Raw genomic sequence first — 26,357 nt, 5'->3', positions numbered from 1 at the left:
AAAATGACTAGTTAACCCATGCATTGCCTCAGGTACTCATTATCTTTGAAACGCACAACCAAAGTAAATATTCTTCATCATTTTTTCTGGTGTGAAGAGATAAAAAAAACTTCTTGAAATTCCAATGACCATCTGCTCTCATCCCCCAGCCCCCAACTATCAAACCACCGTAGCCATCTTCTAGAAAGCTGTGAATATCCACTATGGCTCCTCTTCCTGAAGCATTCCACCAGTGTCTTCTCTAACGGTCCCCCAATACACAAGTCTGCTGTACTGCACTTACAATTCCGCACACTGAAACCCAGGTCTCTAGATGAAAGGCCAGTTTCTCTGATGGGGGAAGGGGAGGGCTCCTCCATCGCTATTCCAGGCACCCATGCTCAGTAACTGCCTAATGCATATTTCTATTAAAAACTGGGAAGAGATGAATGCCTTTCAGGCCAGAGGTTCTCAACCTTTTAATTACCTGAGGTACACTGTATCATTTATTTTTAATTTTTTCTTGAGTAGTGTTCTTAATAATTTATTTGTATTCTCACTTTATTAAACCCTGAACACGTCAAACTATCAATCAGAGCTGCTGAGAAAATTAGTGCCAACTAAATAAATTGCTCTGAATTCCATAAATGACCAAAAAACACTGATGTTTTAGTTAGCATGTATTCCAACATCTTGGCAAAATTGAGAAACTTGCTGAGATAATTTTTAAAACATAAATCTCTCAAAGAATTAGAATAAAGAAAAATGACTATCCCACAGAAATTTAGTGAGGAGACAATCTAATAATGTGTATCCAGGTCCTTGAAAATGTTAGTGTTTGGCCGAATAATTCTATTCCAGGAGAATTCTATCTTAAAGAAACCAAAATATATAAAAAAAATATGTTTTCTGTATACAATATACTACTGAAAAGTAATTTAGAATAGCAAGAAGTGGGAATCAACCTAGACATCCAACAACTGAGGAACAGTTAAATAAGTTATGCAACAGACAAACAGTGGGAAACCATGAAACTCACTAAAATGATATTTATACAGTTTCTCAAAAATACATTTAAGTGATAATCGTAAGTCAACAAAATAGGATCTAAATTGTCTGCTCAGTATGACCTCCTCAACTGTACACACACAAAGAAAATCTCTTGAAATGCAATCTGCTAAAATTTCAGGAGTGATTTTTTCCCAAATGACAGTATTATGTAAATTCTCTATCTTTACCTTTATCCTTCTCTGTGTTTTCAAATGTTATATAATAAAGATAGTGCTTTTATGGTTTTAAAGAAAATCAAAGCAAAAACATTAAAAGCTAAAGTACAAAACATCTGAAGGATCCGTTGCTCCCATACCCAAACATCTCCCAAGTATTCACAAATCTGCCTGGGTAACTCAAAATAACAGAGTAAAATAATTTCGTATTTTTTAACAAATTCCTAATCTTTTTTCAACTTTTTTCCTTGATGACAATTATATACAAAATCAACATGGGAAAAAGGTAACCCGCAGCTACTCATAACTATCTTTTTATTGTAGGATCAAACTATAAATTCAAGATCTGGACACCTGAGCTCGCTGTATTATCAGACATCACCTCCCAAAGTCCTTGGGACATAAATAAGAAAGCTCCTCCCTCTAGAATAACTCCAAGGACTCCTTCCAGAACAACATGTACTGTGCCAACCACGACAAGGAAAAATATTCCAAAGTTCCTTTTGAAAGAATTCAACAGTATTTGAGCTGGTGTGACCAGACCAGCTATCTGTTTCCACCATTGTAGCTGGTCACAGGCTATTCCTGGCAGTGTGACCACTGTGCCTTGAAGGCTGACTGATGTTAGCATGCGTCTTTGATAACTAAATGATCTTGAAAGCTATCTATGGGATGCCACACTTCTAACCAGAACCCTCCTCTTCTGTTGGAGACCACAGGGTTTGATGAAAAGACTACAGGCTTTGCAGTCAGCACAACTGGTTCAGTAACTCGCCCTGCCACTCACCAGCCTTGTGACCTTGGCAAATTGACTTATCTAAGCCTAACCTTCCTGTAAAATGGGGTAAGAGCAATACCTCCCTAACACATTGCCATGAGAATGCAAGAGACTGGTAGAATTAAGATACCCAGCACAGTACATGGCACATGGTGACAGCCCTCACTCCTGCTGCCTCTGTTCATTTCACTGCTTCATGTGAAGCAGTGCCCTCTGCAACACAGATGAAAAAGCGTTTTCAAATCATATTATGTGAACCAGCCAACACTGAAGGAAACTGTTTCAATATTTTGATTGAATACCATCCTGAAAATTCTAACAAAGTTCCCTTAATAACAAGAGAATCTTGCCAAAACACAGAAGTAGGTATTTGATCATTCAAAATTAGGAGACAGAAGCACATGAAATTTTGGAGTTGTAACTGTGAAGATCATCCTCACCCAGTGGTTTGATGACACGTGATTTAACCTCTGTGAACACAAGTTCCCTACACATAGAATGGGAGAACAGTAATTGCAGGTGATATAAGGGGTGTTTTTTGAAGGAAAAAAATCCATGTAATAATGTCTGCTGCATCTGCAAGTAATTAAAACATCAGGCTCTTCTTATTATATATTTAGTACTACAGCAACTGCCGGTGCTTCATTTTATCAATGTCAATCAGTTGGATCCTGAAAACAGAGGGAAAAATAAATCTCAAAGCACAGACGGACAGTGTGACCATCAGTTAGTACTTACGTCTGCAGACCTTACAACACTGGCCAGCGATGTGCACCGGGAGGGATTCAGGAGAGCAATTGAGAGGGGGACAGGACATCCTTCGGCATTCCACAGCGCCACTCTGAGGAAAAGAAGACAGGGAAAGAAATCTCAGTGGCATCCTTTGAAACTCTCCCGTGGTATTGAAAGTTCACATCTCATCCCAAACACTCATCAGGGAAACAGAAGTAGTGTGGGAATTCCCAATCCACTCCAAGATCATAAATAAAGCATTTTCTCTAGCCCAAAGGAACCTCTGTCACCTCAATTACTTTTCTGATATACATCACTGGCTTCATCCCACCTGCCCATGTGGGCTAAGTAGATTAGGCAGAAAACAAAAAGCTATTTTTACAAGAACATAAATAACACCTTTTGCAGACCCTGTCAATCATTTTTGAGACTCTAACAACCCATTTTGTTTTTTCCTGGATAAACAATGGCATCCTTCAGATATTTATCAAGTAATTTCAACTCAACAGGGTTTACATACTAATTTTTGGAAGGGGCTCTCGTAATTCTCTGAAACAGATGAAGGAGCATACAAATAATGAATACCCTAAAAGGCAGGGAGTAGGGAAAATATCTTGCAATTCTCTGAAAGAGATGACAGCTTACAAGATACAACAAAAACATGTGGAGACTAATTAAACCCCACCTTTTAAATGTGATTCTGGCAGAGAAAAGTTGAAAATAAAGCTAACCATTAGGTTATTTGAAAATCAAAGGAGTTTGTTCCTCCTTCTACACTCCAACTCCCAAATTTCAAACAGTAAGGTCCTCATGATAATATCAAATCAGAGTGTATCAAAGAAAGTAAATTTCAGTTGCCACGCATTTATACTACAAATGACACTGCTCCAGCATCATTTCACAATTGCTCAGATTGCTAAGGAGGAGTAGGTATAAAGGAATTAACATTACATATTAAAGAACATGATTACATTATAATTAGTGAACCTGTCCCCTCAAAACTGTCTTATGCTATTTATTTACAAAGAGGCTTACTTTGCATGTGCAGTTCCTACAGTGGTCACCATCAACCCAAGAGTCTTGGTCTCGATAGAGCAGTCCACTCACTTGACAAGTCTTCTCACAGTGACAGTTTTCCAATTGACTAAGTCTTGTCTCTGCATAATTTAGCTGCGGGAGAAAAAAAAAAAGAATTACTGGGCATAATAGTGTAATTTAATTGTGTTGTCCTAATAAAGGAATAGAAACAAGAAAAAAAAATCCAAGCAGGAGGAGAGAGAGAATATTCAGTTCAGTGTTTCATAGGGAATCTGTATCTTTTTTCTTTTTTTTTTTTTTTTTCACACAAGGTGAAATCACTCTAAATTGAAGACATATTGGCTGGTATGGTCTAATGAACACCAAATGAGACATTAAACTCTATTGCAGGAACCTCACGGGTGTTCATAAAGGTATGTACTTTCAACTCCAGCCCACACAGTGAAACATGGGTAACAAATGTGTTCTCAAGGACTGATTACAATGTTTACGGGAGATCTAATCAGAAACTCCAGGGCACTTAACATTTATCTCCCGCTGTCCTCTCCATGTTCTTTACATACTAACCAGAGTGTCAAAGTTTACAAGCTAGGAAGTCACTGTCTAATATAAAAACAAAAAATTCTGGGGGACCTGGGGCTAGCAAACAAAGGTCATAGAAGGATCTAATTTCTCTCTAGGGTGTGATCCCCCCAGAATGCCCCATGAATTTGCTTTGGTGTTTAGATGAAGGTCATGGGTGATGAGCAAACCACCAATTGAGATCAGGATTTTGTAAAATAACCTTTTCCATTTTCTAGGCCACCCAACTGTTACCATTAATCACAGAGTCTTCGAATCTCCAGTTTTGAAGGGATTATTAAGTGTGGATGTGCACACTAAAGAACACTCACAGTGACCATCCACCATTTGCACATCTCCAGAAGCAGGCATGCACTGTCCCCCTGAGAGAAGCCACTTTTTTCATTAGCTCTGGATGTTTGAAACAACTTCCTTGGTTAGAGCTGTGAAATCTCTCTTCCTTTTTCCTATTAGATCAATTTTGCCCTGTAACCCATCCTGAGCAACTCTATTTTTCAAATATTGGAGGATCTCCAGGCCTCACATATGCTCTAGAACCCAATCAGTACCACCAGGTTTCCTTACAGCTCCTTATGTTCCATATGTTCCAATATGGTTCCAATCCTCCCTCCTGATCACTTTTCATCCAGCCAATGCAGCTTGCCTTCCGAAATACTGTGTGGTATTGACTGGGTAGCTAATTGTAGAGTGCTTGCCTACCATGCACAAGGCCTTGGGTTCAATTCCTAACACCAGAAAAAAAAAATGAAAATACAATGCAAAAAAAAAAAAAACATCATCTGAATATGTCACTTTGGTTAGAACTGTCTTTTGTCATATCTGTATTGAATTTTACCCCAAAGCAATATTGCCCTGTGGTCCTTTCTCTCACATAAAGACTGCCATGACTGAGAAAACAATACCAGTTCCTGTAAATACATCTTGTAGTTTCTTTTCATCTTCTCAACTGCACTTATGTCTCCAGATCTTGAGTGTTCTCCCTATACAGGAGATCAATTCCATCTTTGATGCAACAAAAACTATTTTGAACCAATAGTTCAGGTCCAATGTTTTCAGTCTAGGGAATAACTATTCCTCCTATCTTTCTAGGTTACCCATAATTTCATTCCTTACATGCTCCTATAAATTACTCTCAACCATGCTATCCTTTGGAAATGAAATCCATGTGTAATTCCAACTTCTAGTTTGTTATTTAGTTTATTCTCTTCCTCCAAGTTTTTGCAACTTCTCAGGAAAACTTGTTCATTATCTTTTATGGGTGGAAGCAAAGGGAAGAGGAAACAATAAATAGGATCTTAAACAAGCCACTTGCACCATGATCAGCCCCCAAGGAACTAAAGAGTTGACTGTTTCAAATATTCACTTTTTGTGACTCCTTACAATATACATGATCTTCCAAAAATTCATATTTCACTTAAAACTCTGACCTAATTATAAAGTTACTAGGATCTATGGTAATTAGAATCTATGGGAAATCTTTAGAAAATCCAGATCAAATATATTTCTAAGAGTTTGGTAAGGTTAAGTTAGCCAGCCATACATAGGTCAGAGATAATAAATAGGAAATACTTATTTATCACTGAATACCTTTATTCCATTTCTATCAACCCCACTAGTTTCTACATAAGGTAGTAACTGAAACATGACCTAGGATTTCACAAAAGAAGAACTGAAATAGATCAGCATGCTTCTTTAAAGTGGCTTAGAATAGGGTATCTGAGAGCAGAAGGGCCTGTCTCACTTTGAAAACCTGGGACAACTCTGGAGTCTATATCCCTTCAAGAAGGACACTTTCAAAAGTCTAAATAGTCCAAAGTGCAATTCTGTGTCTATCCAAGGTTCTTGAAAATCTAGGAGTTTGCTTTGGGGTTAATATCAGCAATTATCAGTACTGGTCCAACAAAACTGAGCTATGCTCATCTATAAAACTCAATTCCTAAGGAAAACATCAATTTCAATATAATGGATTTTGTCCCCCTTCTGAAGTTTGTTTTTATTTTTAATATATTTAGCCTTTTCTGACAACATTGGAAAGCACTAATCTCTATAATAATAAGAGTGCATCAGACAGATGCAAAGGCAAAGGGATATTAAGTCAAAAAAGTTAATTTTTCAAAGGCATTTAATATGTAATCTTGCCTTCCCTGCTAAATCCTATAACAACAATAAAGGAGAAAAACAACTCTGAATCAAAAAATGAATTACATTTTCTGTCATTGGTATTATCATGCTGAATTTATACAAATTCATTTTTTAAAGCTATTTCTACCCTACCTGCCATTTTCTCCGAGAATGCTTGCAGATCCAGAATAGATACGGTATCAAATCTACATCTCTATTCTGTTTTACCTCTGTTCGTGCATTTATCTAAGCAACCATGGACTGAATCATTTATTCTTAACTCTACCCATTCAAAGATAGACAGCAGAGGCCTTTTTCACAGTAAGAGGTCAATGAATGGATCTGAGTACATTAGTCATTTCGTAGATTGCTTTTTCTTTGAAATGCTATTTATTTGGAGTTCTCTATATAGAAGAGGAAAAAATAAATCTTCCATTGTTAAACCTTTGAGCTTAATTGAAAAATCATTATTGAGCCCCTTGTAACAATGAAATCTCTAAATTAAATATGTTACAAGCTGAAATGCCACTTCAAGCGCTGCTTGATTAGCCTACACAGATTTGTCAAAGATTTAAATAAAAGTAACCAAGGAATTCCCAGTCTCTAGCCTCTTCTTCCTGAACTTAAAAGCAGAATGGGATTTCAACACTGGGGGGGGGGGGGGTTGGTTGTGATCAGGACCTTATCATAATACACCTGATCTAGCCAGTGGGTAGTTCCCACAATAGCAAGACTTCCTGAAAGAATTTCAGAGGAAGCCAGGGGAGTGGTGGACTCTTGGGGCTCACTAAGGTGTGAAGGAACAACAATACAAGGGAGGACTTACTACTTCAGGTAACTCATTTTCACCTTCTCTGCCTTGAAAAAAAAAAAATGTAGTTTTACCAAAATCATAGGATTTCTTAAGAGGTCTCTTCTCTACCCTACCTCTGTCACCTGAATGTGATTGAGTGCAATTCCTATGATCTTCCCTGGCTCAAGCAAGGACATAGTCATTGACCAGTACCCCAACCCTGAAAGGAGAAAAGGAACAGTGAGCTATCCTAGGCAGACCCCTGGGCTGATCGGGTATTCGTATCTATTTGGTTGCTCTGGCTGTGGCTACCAAGCCCTGTCCAGATTGTGCACTGGGCTTGCTCTCTGGGAGGGCTCAGGGTTTCCACTATGACTAGTGTGAAGATGTTCTGTTACCTTTCAAGACTTTTCTGTACCTGCTCTAGCTCAGGGCCCTGACAGCAACTTGTAGTCTCTGCTGGTCTTTGTAACATCAAGTCATGGGGAAGGTATGCATTTTCTTTAGGACCATCTTTCCCTTTTTTTCTAGGTTTAACAGCATAAATAACAAGAGCCACCACTTATCAAAAGTCTGTTCTATGTCCTGTACCAAGCCTCACTCCCCTGTTCTCATGAAATATTTACAAAACCAGGAATAATTTTCACCATTTAATTAAGGAAGAACAGCAGGTAGAACAAGTTTAATGAGTTGCTCAGGGTTACAAACAACAAAAAAAGTGACAAAAAGGGTACTCAGAATCAGATCAATCTGAGTCCAAAGCCCATTCTCTATCTGAGCTAATGAGTATACACCATCTTCATCATGGCTGCTGGACAGCTCAAACCAAATCTCCAAGCTTCATTCCAACCCCATAAACTAAGTCTTACCACAATAGGTTCATTTAACCCAAGGCAAAGGCTGAGTCCAGCTGGACTTGGTGCCTCAGAATTCTCTCTGCTTCTGGGGACCATATTTAGCTTTTGGTTTGCCTCACATCTCCAGGTGCCACCTTCTTCAATTTGCCAAAAGACCAAATTACACTTCTGCTTCTACCAAGACTTCACTGATAGACCCAACTAAGATACCACATTCAGTATAGAAATAAAAACTTCAGAAAATTATCACAAGGTGGACACAAAGAGATGAATGCCACAAAGGCCAAAACAAAGTGGCAGCAAGTATCCCAGGAGGCATGTGGAGCCAAAGGTGGCCTACATCCTGAAGGTTTCTCCTGAAACATGAAGCCCTTGAGTTCCCCTTTGGTGGCTCACAGGTGTAGTGAGGCAGAACTGGAGATCAGGGTATGCCCAAGATGTGGGTTTTTTATACAAAGGTGGGGATCTGATGGTCTATACATTCAGCTTTACTGTGGACTAAATGGAAACAAGCCTTGCACAAAAACACAAAGTAAGGACTTCCTACTCAGACTTTGGCACTGGCTATAGGGGGGAAAAAACAATTTTTTTAAACATTTCTTCCCTGATAATTCACCTGGCCTAGCCTAGGTTTGGAGACAGATCCTGGGCAGTGAGATAATATGATATAGGGTGGTCCTAAGTGATTTTGTCCAAAACATACACAATGTCAACATGCAGGACTCAAAGAATCCCCATAAATTTCCAAGGAAAAGAAGAGCTCACAGCCAAAGGGTGAGATAAAAGCCCTTGTCCTTGCCCTATCCTTTCTCCATAGGTTACTATAAGTTCTATTCACTTCCAACAGGGACATCTGAGAATTTTAGCTCAGCTTGGAAAGTGATCAAACATGCATTCATCTCTTCCTCTCTTTTTATTTCCTTCTTCTTTCTGACATCTCCATCTTCTTGCTGGTAGCATCTATCTCCTTCCCTCCACCACTCAGTCCCTCTATATATTTTCAATCTCTCTTTCACATTCTATGTTTTGCAAAATAAACTTTCTCAGTCATGATTCAACCTTCAGGATCTAAGTACCCGAGTACGGGTCCCACCTCTGTCATCCATTATCTTAGGAGAAACTACCTCACCTTTCTGGACCTCTTTGTTCTAATCTGTACAGTAGGCTAATAAATTAAATCTAGCTCACAGGATTTTTGTGAGTATTAAAGTGACAGTGCATATGTCAAAGCATTGGAACTAGCAAATAGTAAATGTTCAATAAATATCACCCATCATGAGTGACTTTCCAGCTTCACATACATCAAGGGATGATAAACCCTCGACAAAGACCCATGGGATAAATTTGGTCGACCACTTATTTTTGTACAGCCTGTGAGCTAACAATGTTTTTTTACATTTTTCAATGGTTATATTTTAAGTTATTATAAATGGTTATGTTTAAGAAAAACAAGTACATACACAATATCTTCAATTTTACGTCTTGGCTTACAAAAGTCCTAAATTTACTAGTTGGCCCTCTATAGAAAAAAAAAAAATGCCAACTCCTGTTCAAGATTCCAATTACGCAGTGAAAATGGAAGTACTCAGTTGTAGAATTATAATTCTATGCACACTTTGGAAGAAGCAGACTTATACGCCTGCCAAAGTGCTGGGGGGCAGCAGGAGGTTAGAAGGTGGATTAAACCATTTTCTGCTTGCAATTTCTCACAATTAAATATCTTCTGTCTCACAAATGCCCATTTTACATAATAATATTTTGAGGATAGAGTTCATTGTGGCTCCTAGACAATGTATAGCTAAAAAGAAAAATGGCATTCCCTGCAATGGTAAAGAATGAGAAAGAAAAGGGCATCCTCAGAGCTGGAGAATGGAAAACCGCAATCACCTGAGACTGAGTGGCATGTTTCTTGTTCCAAAAATTTGATAGCATGCTAAAATATAATTAACAGTATTGAGATCAAGCTGCTCCAGACAATATGAAATAAAAGCCTCTATATGCCACAAGCTGGGATGGCAAATAATTGCTTGCGTTTCACATTTCCACTGCACTCTGAAGTGAAAAGTGAATGCCTTAGGTTTCGAGCCTCAGTCTCAATTTTTCTCTTACAAAAGTATTCCATCTCTCCCTTCCAGACAAAAGGGGATTTCAGTTGGCCAAAAACTCTAGTTTGAAATAGAAACATTGTCTTCAATGATACCATGCAAGGGCCCAAAATATGCCCCTACCTCCCAGTCACTTACCTACCCACCAAATTTTTTTTCCACATGCTATGGCTGAAGGCAGGGAGCAGTCATAGCTGCAGGTGGAATGGGATTAATGTATCATTTTCACTGTTATTAAAATTCTTCCTTTTGCAGAGTATAATGTCTCTTAGGCCCAACCTAATTCTTTCTTAGCCGTAGGCCGGAACTCATGTCCACAACTGATTGGTATCATAACAGCAGCATTAACCACATTTTCTTCCTTTTTTTTTTTTTTTCCTGTGCCTTTCTCTATCAGGCTCAGGGCTTTTCATTATAAACCTACACTTTATGAATAAATATTAAGCCCCTAATTGTTTACAAGTGTGGTTCAGCCACTCGATATGAACATGTCTTGTCCATCATTGCCTCTTGGCACCTAACACAGCGCCCAGCAAGTAGCAAGTCCTCGCAAATGCCTGTTGAGTGAAAACAGCAGTGATGCAGAATCATAAAAGCAAAGATGCTAAAAGGCAAACTTTGCCTTCTTCCCTATTTAACTCAGGGCCAGTCCTGAAAGGAATCATACAATCGAAATTTGATATAATGCCCTCCTGGGACAATAATCTGTTCCTAACAATAGCTATTTTGCCCCTCGTGATTACTGGCAATTATTCTTACATCCAAAATGCATTAGCTTATAAGCAGCAGTGGCTCTGACCATATATCATCTCACAGTGTTAGTAGTTTAATGGCCAATGGGCAAATTCCTTTTCCACTCTCAGAGAACCAACAGTGATACATATTGCCTCTTGCTTCCAAACATTTTTCAAGAAAAACATTTTGATAAAGCCTAACAGTATCAAAGACCTGAATGGTTATGTTTACTATAGGTGGTCCTATTTCAAGTAAGAATAAAACAGTTTTGCAGTAACATATTGCAGATGCCAAGGCTAGAAATATTTCCATTATAACATATCACTCTAAATTCCGGATAGGACACAGAAAGAAATGAAACATCACAAGTGAAATTTAGATACCTACTTTTGCAGTCATCTTGGCCAAAAGCTCCTGTAAATCCATTATTCCTTGCACCAGGCTTAAGAAATCACTGCAGGTTGGGCAAGCTCAATAAAGAAAATATAAAATTTATATTGATCTTCTGCTAGCATAAGAAAGAAAAATTTAAAACACTGGTTGTTTGGAAGGATTTCTGCTTTGCTGTTTTGGTTAAAATTTGAGTAAAATCACAGAAGACTTCAGTTCTAGATCCTTCCCTTTTTTCCTTATTCTTTTGTGTGTGTGCACATGTATGTACGGTACTGAACCCAGGGTTGCCACAGCCAGGCAGGTTAGATTGTTTTTAATCCACCGAGCCATAATCCCATCTTTTTTTAATTCTATTTTGAGAAACAGGGTCTCACTAAGTTGCCCAGGCTGTTCTCTGCAACTGGTAATCCTTCTGTCTCTGCCTCAAGTTGCTGGGATTACAGGTATCTATCACCCACACCCAGTCAGGCCTTTTCTTTTTCAATGTAATAAAAGAGGGGGAGTGGGAGGGAGGGAGAGAGAGAAGTGAGGGAAAACTGTTAATTAAAAAGAAAGGCAACATGACATTTTACATTAAAATTAAACCCTAATTTTTATTGCAAGGTGACTGGAAAATGTACCATATCATAGAAGATGAAAAAGTAAATTGACATCCAGGTCAATAAAATTCAAAGAATAATTCTATAAAAACTACATGTGTATATGTGTGGGTATGTGTGTGATTATATTAAATATGCATTTGTTTCCAAATACAGAATCTACTAAGTTTATACTTTCCTTACCTTCAAATTTTAATTTTGCAAGCAAGAAACAGTCTTTTGAAAAATTCAAAAGAACTATGCAATATATATAATAATTTCACTTTCACTATCCTCACTTCCAGATGTGTTTCTCTGATATTATGAACAAATTATGTATTCTTTTAAATGCACAAATGCTGTACATTGTTACTTACTGCGATTTAGGTTTGGACACTGTGTTATGTATCCATTTGGCATAAAGATGATTTTTCCATCTTGGATGATCCCCTTGAAAAAGAAGAGACAAGGAGCAATCACAATTACAGTCACCAGGTCAAGTGGCCCTGTGAGATCTGACAGCGGAACAGGTCAGATTATTTTTGAACAAGACTGATACATTCAAAAAGTAAGTTCACCCTTTCACACTAAACTACTCCAAATCATCCTCTTCTCAGAATCTTGAGATGGACATTCATTTTGAGAAAGCCACAGTTAGTTACCATGAACTAATGCCAATGAGATCACAGCTCCGAGGATCCATCAGTTAAGTGTCTTTAAACTACCAGACTAAGAAGGCATGGGTGCAATAAAAATCCTCCTCAGCACCCCAATCATCCTGGGACATTAAATATTGCTAATTTGGGGGACTTCCTTTAAGAGTAGAGAGAAATAAGTAATAGACTAAAATGATTCTGTTGATTCATTTAGTCAAAGAAATAAAACTGAACATCAGGAAAATTCTTTAACAATGTTCCCTCCTCAACTGAATGAGTAACATTGAGACTTTACTAGTAAATCTTTAGATTCCTTCAACATCTGTCAGATAAAGGTGATCTTTTGAAAACTGTAATTCAGTCTACAAAAATACCCCAAATTTAAGAGAGTCATCAGGGGCAGCATCTGTCAATGAAAATATTGACTTGGCTTTTGGGTTTTTCAAGTTAAATTTAAGATTCTGTTTTTAGGTCTATTTGATTTTTTTCTTTCTTTTTTTTCTGATTTGATGGAAGAGAGATTATGGAACAGATGGGAGATGTGAAATCTGGTTTAGAATATTGAGCTTAATCTATAAATAAAATATAGGCTTAAGATAGTGCTGAAAGACGTTCAGAGGGAGTAACATTTAACATTTATGTGCTCATCTTCTAAACAGCAGAAGGCAATCAGCAAATGCCATTTTCTGCTTATTATTTCAAGATAAAATATTAATTGAAAATATTAATAGAAATAACAGGATCACAGCACCTCTTCAGCCAAATTATATACATTTATTAACCTCTTCCTCTTACAAGATGATACACTGTTTTTGATTACCAGAGGAGGCAGCCTCATGTGGGGAAGGAGTCCCTGCCACTGCTCCTTAAATTAATTCATAATCTCTCGTAAGGGTATACTAGGGAGCAATTAATGGAGCAAAATCCAAGTGACTCAGCTTCTCTCAGGACAGGGCTATTCATTTTTTCAAAGCAAATTAACTCCTTCAAGAGGTTAGGGCAATTTTAAGCACATTTGGCACTGAAGAAAAATTCAGAGGACCTGGGTTCAGGTTCTAGATCTGATCCTAGTCCACCAGGTGGACTCAGGCAATAAGTCAGCCATCTTCTCTGAGCCTCATGTAACTTCATCTAAAAAAGGAAGTCCTGGATAAAAAAAAAAAAAAAAAGCTAGCAATCCTAGCAAATTCTGAGTCATTCAAACAGGAATTCAAATTGGTACTATTACATTTTAGATCTCTGCTTTCATTTCCTTTCAAGTTTATATGTTTATATATGTAATGTATACATATTATATATGATTAATCCAGACAGACAAAGCTATAGATTCGCATCAAAGAATAGACCATCATAGAGAAGTGAATAGCACATTAAAAAACATCTCTCTAATCAGGTTGATCATGGATGAATCCAGAGTAAACAATCAACCTGGTTTGTCCAGGACTTAGGGATTTCCTGGGACATGGGAAATTTCAGTGCTTAAACCTGTGAAGAGATTCATAGGCAAACCAGGTCAGCTGGTCAGTCTGGATAATACAGAAGTGGTAAAAGCACATGCACCAGGAAAGGGCTGGGCCCATCTATTTTCTCTCTACTCATTCTTATTTTATCCTCTGTGGAAAGGGCAATCAGAAGTCTGGATTTCATTAGTCATATTATCAATTACCTTTCAAAAAAGGGCTGAGGCTGGAGCTCAGTGGCAGAGCACTTGCCTAGCATGTGTGAGGCACTGGGTTCCATCCTTACCAGCACATAAAAATAAACAAACAAAGGTATTCTGTCCATCTACAACTACAAAAAAAAAAAAAAAAAAAAAAAAAGAAAAAAAAAAGGAAAATCCACTGAAAGAGAATATTCAATCCTATTTATCCAATAGCAGTATAAGCTAGGACACAATAATTTTCCTTGTCTTTTTTTTGACCCTACTTATTTCAATTTTGATAAATTTCAAATTGTTCCCCCTACCTTTCCTCTTTCTCTGTATTTCCACTTTTAATCTCTGGCACAACTGTGTAAATTTAGATCTTTAGGTGAAGGTCAATGATGTTGACTTGAACAAAAACAGAAATAAAAGCTGACAGCTTCCCAATGCTCATTAACACAAAAGCTCAAAGCACTTGGTATTTTTTCTGAACAAAGGTCAGAAAGGTCAGCCCACATACTGGCATGAAAACTTGTTCTTGCCAGATAAATCAAGATAAGAATGTTAATTTGATAGTGAATGGATGGAATTTGAAGCTGGGTTAAAAGAAAGGTGGTGATAGAAAACAAATATCAACTGGAACCCCAAGAAGTCTGAGTGTATGCGTATGCATGCGACTACATGCATATGTGTGCATTTCAGCAGGTTCCTCAGCATAAAAACCAGAATGTCTTGCTCTGAATTGCTATGTGGATCATTTAGCAACAGGACACTTGTCAATGAAGAAACACTTGCTAAACTACAAAAAAGGAGCTTTGCAGAGCATGAAACTACAAGCTACTTTGTAGCTCAATCGGACTTAGTCCTTCTCCAAAAACCTATCTATGAAAATGTGCCTTCCAGCACTGTAACTTCTCCCAGAGGAGATGAAATAAAAAGTAGAATGTCTATTATTTCTCCATATTTAACCTGAAATGTATCTATACTTAACTGAAATTGCAAATTATCTAGGTTTTTGTCAGTTGACTTTGTTTTATCTCATTTTTTCAGACCAATGTTTTATTTCTTATTTGTCCTGTCAATGTTGCTCAAGCTTCAAGTTCCTTGTGTTCCTAAATACATGAGCATTTGTTTAACATTCAAATTCCTGGCCCAGTCCCCAAAGAATCTATTTTAGTAAGGTTGATGTGGGCTTAGGAATCTGCATTTTTCCTGTATTTTGATGACTCTGATAAAAAATAAAACCCTGCTTTATTGTCGACCCTTGGCTTCTTTTAGAGCAAGAGGATTTATTTCCTAAAAGTTCACAGCATTTAAAATATCATCCCAAGCCTACATGTGAACAAAGTAAAAATCTCACTGACTTGAAACTGAATAGAAATCAATGGAATTACTAGATTATAAATACCATCAGGACAAAAGATCATATACTTTCATCTCTGTATCCCCTGCTGTTTCTATTGTGGTAGATTTCAAATCATAGGCACTGTAAAATATTTTAAAAGCATCAAATTCTAGAAAAGTATGAATTATACTATATTTCACCACATAATTTTGAGAGCTGGTAGGGTCACATAGGGTATTAGTTTTTAACCTAAAAGTATCAAAATTAGTTTTTAACCTAAAAATATCAAAATTTTCAGACAGATTAGGAAAGGATAGTCTAGTGTTATTTTAGAAAAGATTCTGAGTTGATTTTGAGCCTTCAATGAGAACTATTGACCTAGGACCAAGGCATTGGTCATTTAACCTATGAGAAACTTAAGTATCTAAGACTTCAAGTGGCTTTCCTAAAGGACATCTTAATTCTAAAACATACACTACATGTCCACGTGTTGCAAAACCAGTCCACTATCATAAGCTATAGGTAAAAAAAACACAATTCAAGGGAGGCCCATGGCTAATGTGCTAACAAGATAATGCTACAAAGAGGTAAGGACCTCTTATCAAAATGAGGCTTTATCTTTATTATTATAGTAGATACTAATCAAACAAACTATAACAAAGAATTTGCATTAGACACATTAGACGTTGTTTGCCAAAATAGATTTTCAGGGTTGGAAAACAGAGGTGGCTTTAGGTAGCCCAATATTCCCCCTGCAATCTTATTTACAGTATTAATTTGGGAAACAATCTATTTCTCATTGTTTGTGCAAATGCTAAACCTCAGCAGATCTGAAAATCTAAATAAATCCCTAAGGTATAGAGTCCAAATTAATAAGCTTTTACAGTTAGTGAGAAACCAGCCTCTACCTCAGAGCAAAGCCTGTCCAAAGAAGGGGGGCATGACTCTTTTCCTTGGAAAGACCCACAGAGCATTCCTAGGCACATACCCACCCTGCTGAGTTGTTTATCTACAAATAACAGGAGAGATCTGCAGTGCCAGGTGTCCCTGACTCAGTTAGGCTAGGTGAGGACCCATAGCAACCCCCTAGCAACCACCAACCAGCATGAGACAGGGAAAATACCTGGGATGCCAGATGACCCTCCCAGTAGTTTTATGGTTGTTGTTAACATGTTGGGAAACCATGTAGTTTAGCATGTACTCCCCTCGTGGCTTAAACCAATCAGTTCAAACGAATTTCCCTCTTGTGCTAACCTATCACCCCTACCTAACTTGTTCCCGCCAGTGAATGTGCTAATTATGTTTTAGAGTTGTTTTATTATTTTCCCACAGTGTGTGATGATTTGCTAAGAGATGCTATGATGTATGTGAAGTCCCTGCCTTCCCCAAAGAGTGTATAAAACTGCTGCAAACCCTGGGCTCGGGGCCTCTCAGCGTCACTACTTGCTGTGTGTGTGCGCGGAGGACCGAGGTAGCTTGCAATATATGCCTCTTTGCTGCTTACATCGATCTCGGTCTCTGGTGGTCTTTTGGGGGTCCCAAACTCGAGCATAACATTAGTACTGATAGATGGGGGGAAATTTGATAGTTTTTTCTTTGTATTTTTAATCCACCTGTTGTCACCCTATACCTTCTGCAGTCAGCACCGAAATAGAATTTGCACCAAATAGGTTGTACATTATGGGTTTTTAATGTTCAAGGAACTAATGCCCATTATTCCTAGAACATTTTTCATTTTGCAGTAAGAAATATAGGAAGGTACAATAAAAAAATTAGAAAATTATGCCATTAGGACCCTTTTATGTATGGAATAACTAAGATTAGGCATGCCCTCCTAAACACTCACAGCTTTCTGATACAAATGAAATCCCCTTTACCACCAAACAAATGCTAATTCTTTTTTAAGGCTCTTATTTCCCTGCAGATCTCTGTTTACATTGAAGAAAATGGTTCCATTTTTTTTTTTGTATGCTAAAACACTGAAACAAATTGCTTTGAAAGGGAAAGAAAAAGGGGCGGGAGAGTTTCCTGCCAGGCATGTAAATAGATGGATGAAGATGTGTTCTGTTTATAAACTGCCCGGGACTAAGCTCTGGCAACAGGCTGACAAAAAGTAAGACTTGGGAAACTCACAAGGAGGATTTTCAAAGTGCAACCCATCATATATTTCTGCCCTAAAGACAGTTAATAAAATATTCCAGCTTGCATAAAAGCCAAGAAAGACACTTGTCGGCTTTCATTATGATCAATAAAAACTGTCAGCTCATTAGCCTATCATTAGCTATCCTGCTGCTTCCAAAGTCTTAATGCATAGAAATATTAATCTACAAATGTATATGATTTTTCAGTTCTGCGACTTTGACTTTCTGCATGAAAGGAAAAATAAGAATTAAAGATTGCAGGCATCCAAGATAGCTGCTACTTCTATGCGCCTATAAACATATGTTTACCATCTGTGGAATTATGGGAAGCAGCTGAGGTAAAAAACAACAGCTGTGGCATTAAAAAAAATTGTAATCAATTTTACTTCCCAGTGACAGCTCAGCTGTCAAAGGAGGCAACTCCAAAGGAGGCAATGTCCAGGTAAGGGAAAGGTTTGACACTCAAATTCACCAGACCCAGGGTGAACCGTGACCTGAGTGAAAGGCTTTGGATGGGAATTCTCCCTGAGACCTCAATTTCTTAGAAACTGTCAGAACACTCAATCCCTGGAAGCCTCCAGGAACTCTCTGCAGTTCACTGGGGCTCATTCATTATTTTCTTACCCTCTGAAATAGTCACAGCATAATCAGCTTAGAACGCATCAAAGGGAAATTGATGGGTAGCCAACCATCCTGATAGTGAGGATCGCAGACAATCAGAAGATCCAGATAAGCCTATCTCTACTGGCCAGCCCTTTTCTTGAATGGATGCTGTGCTAAAGTGAAGAAATCCCCAGCTTGTGTTCTGTTTGTGACACAGGAGTTATCTAAGGTTGGGGGCTTCTGTGCCAGGAACCATGCAAGTGACTCCACCAGCTCTCTCTAACCAGCAACTCTTTTTATTGCACTATCCATAAGGATCCACCAGTGTCTGGAAATGAGGTTTGACAAGTGAGGAGTCTTTGCTTCTGTTTTGCTTATGAAGTGACATACTAATATTTTAAAAGGGAGAATAATGTTATTTTAACCTGAAAACACACACACACACACACACACACACACACACACACATTACAAGCATTTTTAGTTCTAGAGAAATAAAGCAGGTGTGGTTCTTGGATCCAGGAGGCAGTTTGTATAGGATAAATAAGAAAAGCCCAAAGATGTGCTGACACCCTCCTGAGGAATGGCTGCCTCTTTTTCAGGGAGATTTTTGCAGCATTAAATTAATCAAGAGGTAATTTCTACAATGAGACCCTTATGTATTTCCCCTACCCAATGATCTCACCTCACCAGATGGCCAGGAGCACTGGCTGGCTTCCAAGATGCTGAGGAGGAGGTGAATTTTAAAAGCTGCCCCATGAGCACCCTTCTGAAAAGCTGTTCAATCAGGCCACTCCTACTAGGAAGCAAGGAGAACCACATTGCTCCCTAGGGAGCTGAGCTGGGAGGAATGGCCATGCCCTTCTGGGGCTTCCCACTGGGACCACCTATTCCTTTAGGCAGGAAACCCAGGAGGTCTCACCTCCTCCATGTGACAAGGCAAAGGTAAGTGAAAAGTCTCCCTAATCAACACAGTGGAATCTATGCTAATAGGTGATAAGACCTTATTAAATATTTGTTGGATGAATGATCAAGGGCTTTGAAATTCAGAAGGCCTAGGCTCACTGCAGGTCACTGAACTCAAATTCCATTCCTATCACATACAGACTGTGAGGTCAGCAAGTCCCTTAGTCTGAATAGCACTGACTAACCTACACAATGGGGACAATAACTGTTATCTCATTGGAATTCTCTAAAGGTGAGAAGTAATTAACTTAGGTCATATATGTAGGGCCAGAAAGTCTGGAACTTAGGAAGCATTTCAAGAATTATTGGTTCTCTCTTCCACATCCATTTCTACAGCAAAATAACTGTCAAATTCTCAGGAATTCTTTGTTTCTACCTGTATTGAGTATTTGGGCTCCTAATCACAAGATTCCTCATATTCTATAGAGAATCACACTCACTGAACTGGAATAGTTGATAGGACTAACTGTTCTCTCTCTTCATTACATTCTCCCAACCAAAGCAGAAGTCCCTAAATGGCAGAAAATGTACCTATTCTTTCCACAATATATTTTTAAGCATAGAAGGAGTATAAAATTCATACAGGAAAAAAGGGGACTGTGTGCTGAAAATCAACTCATGTGCCAGGTGCTTTTAATACAGATTCTTATATAATCTGCATTACTTCTATGAAAGATGTCTTTGCCACTCTACAAATTAGATGACTGATGTGTGGCTTGTTTCATTCATTTTAAGAATACAGAAGGTCCCTGGTTTACAATGGTTCAACTTAAAATTTTTCAACTTCATTCACTAGAAACCATACTATTTTGAGTTTTGATCTTATCCTGGATTATTGATATAAGGTACACTACTTTGAAAGTTGCGAGAATCAAAATAGACTGACTTATGTCAATGTCTAGCAGAATTAAGTCAGGAGGCCATGGGGATGGGTCCTCAGCATACTGGCCTGAGAACAAGAACTATGACAAAAAGCTGTCAAGAGCACAGCCTTGTCCATACAAAAATACTTCTACAAGGACATGTACCCAGAAACATTCAGCCTTGGGCTGACACCACCCTTATAATTCATCCTTACAGTCAAAGATAATTGTTTCAAAATAATTTATGTCACCTTCTTCATCTCACCTTCAGAAAACTCTTGCTTTCTTTTGCTTTCCTAGTTATGCACATGGTCGGCTCTGGCATGCACATCCCAGACTGCAATCTCCTGTCATTCATGAATAAAATCTTTACTTCAGAGAGCTGGTCTCTCTGCTATTCATTTTAGGTTGACAATTATTGTTCATGATCCTGGCAGCTCCCTGGCAGTCATGAAATCATGAGAGGAAATAACTAATAGTCTTCCATGTACTACATTGCTATGATCTTTGATAGATTAGGTGTACTAAATGTGTTTTCAATTTAAGATATTTTCAACTGGGCTGGGATTGTGGCTCAGTGGTAAAGCGGTAGAGTGCTCGCCTAGCACGGGCGGGACCCAGGTTCGATCCTCAGCACCACATAAAAAAATAAAGGCATTGTGTTGTGTCCATCTACACCTAAAAAATAAATATTTTTTTAAAAAGATATTTTCAATTTACAATGGGATTTTTGGGTCCCAGCCTTATGTCAAAGAGCATCTGTACTTTCAGCCAGGTATATATCTACTATTATTCTAAGCACTTGCTGAATAAGAGAGAAACAGCTCTAACTCTGGTAAAGCGTACAATCTGAAAACAAAGAGCAATAATAAGCAAGTAATTACCCACTAACTATGCTCAGGAATCGTTACATAATTTGTAGAATTTCTTTTGCAAAATAACTAAAAATGTGAAGATGGCCACAACAGGGCATTAAAACAATCATAGAGCCTTACTAAGGGCAGCACACCATGGGGTTGCACAGGTAGATCAATTGCCCATGAGGCCAGTCATGCCTATACTTTGGAACTGTAGCAAGTGTGGTGAAGAAAATGGAGATATCTCAATGAGAAAGTATGTGATCAAAAAATTGCAAACAGATTGAAATTCCCTGTATCCACACACTTTGAACTGACTTTGTAGAACCTCACATTAAGAGGAGTCTGTTTCTCTACCTCTGAATCTCAGGCTGATCATGTGACTTGCTTTGGCAGAAGTGATTGTGTGCCAGTTTCAAGTCCAGGCCTCAAGAGGCTTGTAGGCAACAATGAATTCCACTATTATGGATAGTTTACAAGACACTGATTTAAAAAAATATATGGGGGGATCCTTGCAGACATCTACTCCTACTCCCCTGAAACACTGCGAAGTCCCATGGGAGCAAGCCCAAGGTAATCTGCAGGATAATGATGGACATATGATCCAGACATTGCCCCAACACACAGTCAACCACCATGTGACTGAAACTACCCCAGGTATGTCAGCCCTCAGCCAACTCTATCAATCCACTATAGGCATATAAGCAAATCTAGAGGGGATCAACCAAGCCCGATCCTTACCATAATCTTCTAGCTGAACTGTGAGCTTATTGTATTAGCCCCAGGATTTGGATGCTTTGTTGTATAACAAGAGCTAACTGATAAAACATTTTTTAAAAGATACAATATTATCAAAATACAGAATTAAGAAGATATAATATTATCAAAAAGGGAATGAAGACTGCTCTGAGCAGAGGCACAGGAAAAGGCCCTGGTATGTTCAAGGGACTAACAGAACAGAAACTTGGCTAGGATATGATGGGCAGAACAGAAGATGGCATGAGATAAGGTTGCAAAGGGGAGTGGATCTTATACTGATTTGATATGCAATGGAGAATCAGTGAAAAGATTTAAGCAGGAGTATAAATGCATTAGTTTTAAAAACATGCTAACAGAAGTTCAACAGATACCTGATTCTTCTTTCTTTTTACTGGTGATAAAATACATATGATAATAATTTGCCATTTAGCCACTTTCAATGTACAATTCAGTGACATTAATTACATTCACCATGTTACACAACTGCCACTAAATATTAGTAAAAAATTCCACGACCTCAAATACTTTCTGTTTTGTTTTTATTAGTGCATTGTAGTTATACATAATAGTGGGTTTCATTCTGACGATAATCATACATGCATGGAATTTAATTTGTTCATTTTAGTCCCCAGTGCTTCCTCTTTACATCCTCCTCCCTCCCGCTATTTCCCTTCCTCTACTCCACTGATCTTCATTTTATTTATTTTTACTTGGTGGTTTATAGATGTAATTAAAGGTGGAATTCTCCACGGCATTTTTATATATGTACATGACATAATTTCATTCCACATTTCCTCCCTTTTCTGCATTGATCTTCCCTCTATTTTCATGAGATCCAGCCCCCACAAACCCCTTTTATTTCCTTTTCTGGGATCTAGCTTCCACATATGAGAGAAAACATTAAACCCTTGACTTTCTGAATCTGGCTTATTTCACTTGGTGTGATGTTTTCCAGTTCCATTCATTTACCGGAAAATGCCATAATTTCATTCTCCTTCATGACTGAGTAAAATTTCATTGTGTATATATGCCTCATTTTCTTAATTCATTCAAACAAAACCATTTTAACCATTTAACAATAAATTCCATTACCTATTTATTGTCCCCAACTCCATTAATGTCTGAACTAATTTCTCTCTCAATATATTTGTTTATTCTTGATATTGTATGTAAGCTAAATCAGACAATATATGTCTTCTTGTGCCTGGCATGTTTCACATGGGTATGTTTTTCAAGTTCACCCATGCTGTAGTGTATATTCTTATCCTTTTTAAGACTGAACAATAGTTCATTGTAAGCATCTATAACTAAAAAGAACCAATAAAAAAAAAACCCAGTTCATTGTATGCATATACTGCAGTTTACTTATCCATTAATACACGGATGGACAGTTGGGTTGCTTCCATTATAAAGATTGTAAATAATGCTGCAATAAGCATTGGCATATAGACCAGTTTCAGTTCCTCTTTTTAATCCTATTGAGTATCAACATAGGGAAGGAATTGCACATATGATAATTCTGGGTTTGAATTATTTAGGAACCAATGAAATATTTTCTACTGCAGGTGTACCATTTTACACTCATATCAGCAATGTAGAAGGATTCTAAATTTGCTAATCCTCACTCACTCTTATTTTTTATTTCTTAAAAATATTTATGACCACCCTAGTAGGTGTGAAGTGATATACACTGTGATTTTGATTTGCATTTTCCTAGTGGTTAAGGACATTGGACATCATTTCATGTGCTTACTGGATATATATGTATCTCCTTTAGAGAAACGTCTATTCAGATATTGCTCATTTTTAACTAGGTGCTCATTATCAGATGTATAATTTCACAATATTTTCTTTCTATAAGTTTTTGTTCATATCCTTGATAATAGTCTTTGATATACAAAAGCTCTTAATTTTGAAGAAGTCCAATTCATTTTTTTCTTGTTACTCATGCTTTTTGTGTCATATTTAAGAATCCATTGTGAAATCATTGTGTTTTTTTCCCATGAGTTTCATGTTTAGCTCTTCTAGATTATTAATCCATTTTTAGTTATTTTTTAGATATGGTAAGAAGCAGTGTCCCAAGTTCATTCTTTTGCATGTGGAAATCCATTTGTTAAAGAGAGTATGCTTTCCCCTTTTGAGTCGCCTGGCAACATTGTCCAAAAAAAAAAAAAAAAAGTAGCTATAAAATGTATGCATTTATTTCTGGATGCTCAATTCTATTCCATTGGTATATATTTCCCTCCTCATGCCAGCACTATACTCTATTGATTATTACAGCTTTGAGACAAGTTTTTAAATTAGGAAATGTGAATCCTCCAAATTTGTTCTTTTTCAAGTTTGTTTTGTCTATTCAGGGATCATAGTAGTTCCATATGGATTTGAGAATCAGCTTTCCCATTTCTGCAAAAAAAAGAGAATTTTGATAGAGGTTTTATTAATCTCTCGGTCCATGAACAGAAGATGTCCATCCATTTTATCAGGTGTCATTGAATTTCTTCCAATGAATTTTTTTTTTTTTTGAGCGAGAGAGAGAGAGAGAGAAAGAGAGATAATTTTTTAATATTTACTTTTTAGTTTTTGGGGGATACAACATCTTTTGTTTGTATATGGTGCTGAGGATTGAACCCCGGCCACATGCATGCCAGGCGAGCGCGCTACTGCTTGAGCCATATCCCCAGCCCTCTTCCAATGAATTTTTACAGTTTTAAAAATTCAAGTCTTATATTTCCTTGGTTAAATTCACCACTAGATAGTTTATTCATTTAGACGATTCTGTAAATGCAATGTTCTCTAAATTTCCTCTTACATTATTTACTGCTGGTTTATAGAATCTTAACCAATTCTTCTATATTCTTTGAAATTTTCCATAGATGGGATCATGTCTGTGAAGAAAGATTGTTTTGCTTCGTCCTGTCCAATGTGAATTAATTATTTGTTTAATTGCACCGACTAGAAACTGCAGGACAGTGTTGAATAGCAGTGGTGATATTCTTGCCTTGTTCCTCATCTTAAGAGAAAAGCATTCAGTTTTTCACCATTGAATATGATATTTGCTATGGGCTATTAATTTATGCCCTTTCTCACATTAACAAAGTTCCCTTCTATTGCTAGTTTTCTGAATATATTTATCACAAAAGGGCACTGGATCTTGTCAAATACATTCTCTGTATTAGAGATGGCTCTGTTTTTTTTTTTCTTCTTCTTCATTCTATTCATTGGTATATTAGGTTGATTGATTTTTATGTGAAACCACCCAGGATCTGAGGGTAAATTCCACGTGGGCATTGTGTATACTCTTCTTAAATATGCTGTTGGGTTTGGTGTGCTAGTATTTTATGGAATTACATTGTATCTATATTAATATAAGATTTTGGTCTTATATTTCTTTCTCTGGATGCTTTTATCTGGATTTGGAATCATGGTATTTCTGGCACCATAGGATGAGTAAGAAAGTGTTCTCTCTGCTTCTACTTTAAGATTGGTGCTAATTCTTTTTTAACTGCTTGGTACAATTCACCAGTGAAGCCATCTGGTCCTGGATTTTACTTTGTTGGAAGTTTTTGTTACTAGTTCAATCTTTTTACTTGTTGTTAAGTCTCTTCAGATTTTTTATTTCTTCATGATCCTGTCTTGATAGGTTATTTGTTTTTAGGAATTTGTTTCATTTAAGTCATCTAATTTATTGGCATATGATTTATGGTATTCTCTTTTAATCATTTTTTATATTTCTAAGGTATATGTAATGTCCCCACAAATATGTCAATTAATTGCCTTCTGACCTTCATGGCTTCTGATGAAAAATTGGCAGTTAATTTTATTGAGGATTCTTCATATGTCACAGTCACTTGTCACTTCCTGCTCTGAAGATTCTGTCTTTGACAGTTTCATCATAATGTATTCAGTATGAATATCTTTGATTCATACTATTTGATTTTATCCTATTTGGAGTCTGTTGAACTTTTTGGATGTGTAGATTCATGTCTTCCAATATGTTTTTCATTGACTCATGTTTTCCAAATTTGATATTTAGAAAAAGTTTCAGCCTTTATGTCTTTAAACATTCTTTCTGTCCCTTTCACATGCCCCTTCTCTTTCTGAGACTCCTTAATATGTGTTAGTCTATTGGAAAGTAATCCATAGGTCTCTCACAGTCTGTTCATTTTTCTTTTATTTTTACTCTCCAGACTTAATTTCAATTATTATCATTATTTCTCTTTTTTTGCAGTGCAGGGGATTTAACCCAGTACCTCAAACATGCTAACAGGTGTTCTACCACTGAGCTACATCCCTGGCCCTGAATTTCAATTATCTTATTTTCAAGTTCAATGATTCTTTCTTCAGTTTGTTGAAATTTTTGTTGAATCCCTCTGATGAATTTTTAATTTCAATTTTACTTCTCGACTATAAAGTATCTGTTTGGCTCATTTTTATAATTTCTTTATCATCACATCATGTTCCACAATTCCTTGATTCTTTAGCTCTTTAAACACATTTAAGATGGTTATTTTAAAGTTTTTGTCTAATAAGTTCAAAATCTGAGCTTCCTCTCAGGGATAGTTTCTATCCATTTATTTTGTTCCTTTTTTGGTTTTGGTTTTCTCTCTC

General features: G+C 37.3%; 1 protein-coding gene across 2 annotated transcripts in view; it reads right to left on the bottom strand.

Annotated features, from left to right (window-relative positions):
- Nell1 (neural EGFL like 1) overlaps positions 1-26,357 on the bottom strand; it is a 787,071-nt gene that overhangs the window by 583,463 nt on the left and 177,251 nt on the right. For both annotated transcript variants that reach the window (XM_076844271.2, XM_076844272.2), the window contains exons 6-9: positions 12,295-12,367; positions 11,334-11,416; positions 3,751-3,885; positions 2,722-2,824 (exon numbers count right to left, since the gene is read on the bottom strand). In XM_076844271.2, the coding sequence (XP_076700386.1) occupies positions 2,722-2,824; positions 3,751-3,885; positions 11,334-11,416; positions 12,295-12,367 (394 nt within the window). The remainder of the gene's footprint in view (positions 1-2,721; positions 2,825-3,750; positions 3,886-11,333; positions 11,417-12,294; positions 12,368-26,357) is intronic.

Source organism: Callospermophilus lateralis, chromosome 2 (assembly GCF_048772815.1).
Source record: "Callospermophilus lateralis isolate mCalLat2 chromosome 2, mCalLat2.hap1, whole genome shotgun sequence".
NCBI lineage: Eukaryota > Metazoa > Chordata > Mammalia > Rodentia > Sciuridae > Callospermophilus > Callospermophilus lateralis.
The sequence above is the reverse complement of the archived record's forward strand: the minus strand, read 5'-3'. Positions and strand labels throughout refer to the sequence as shown.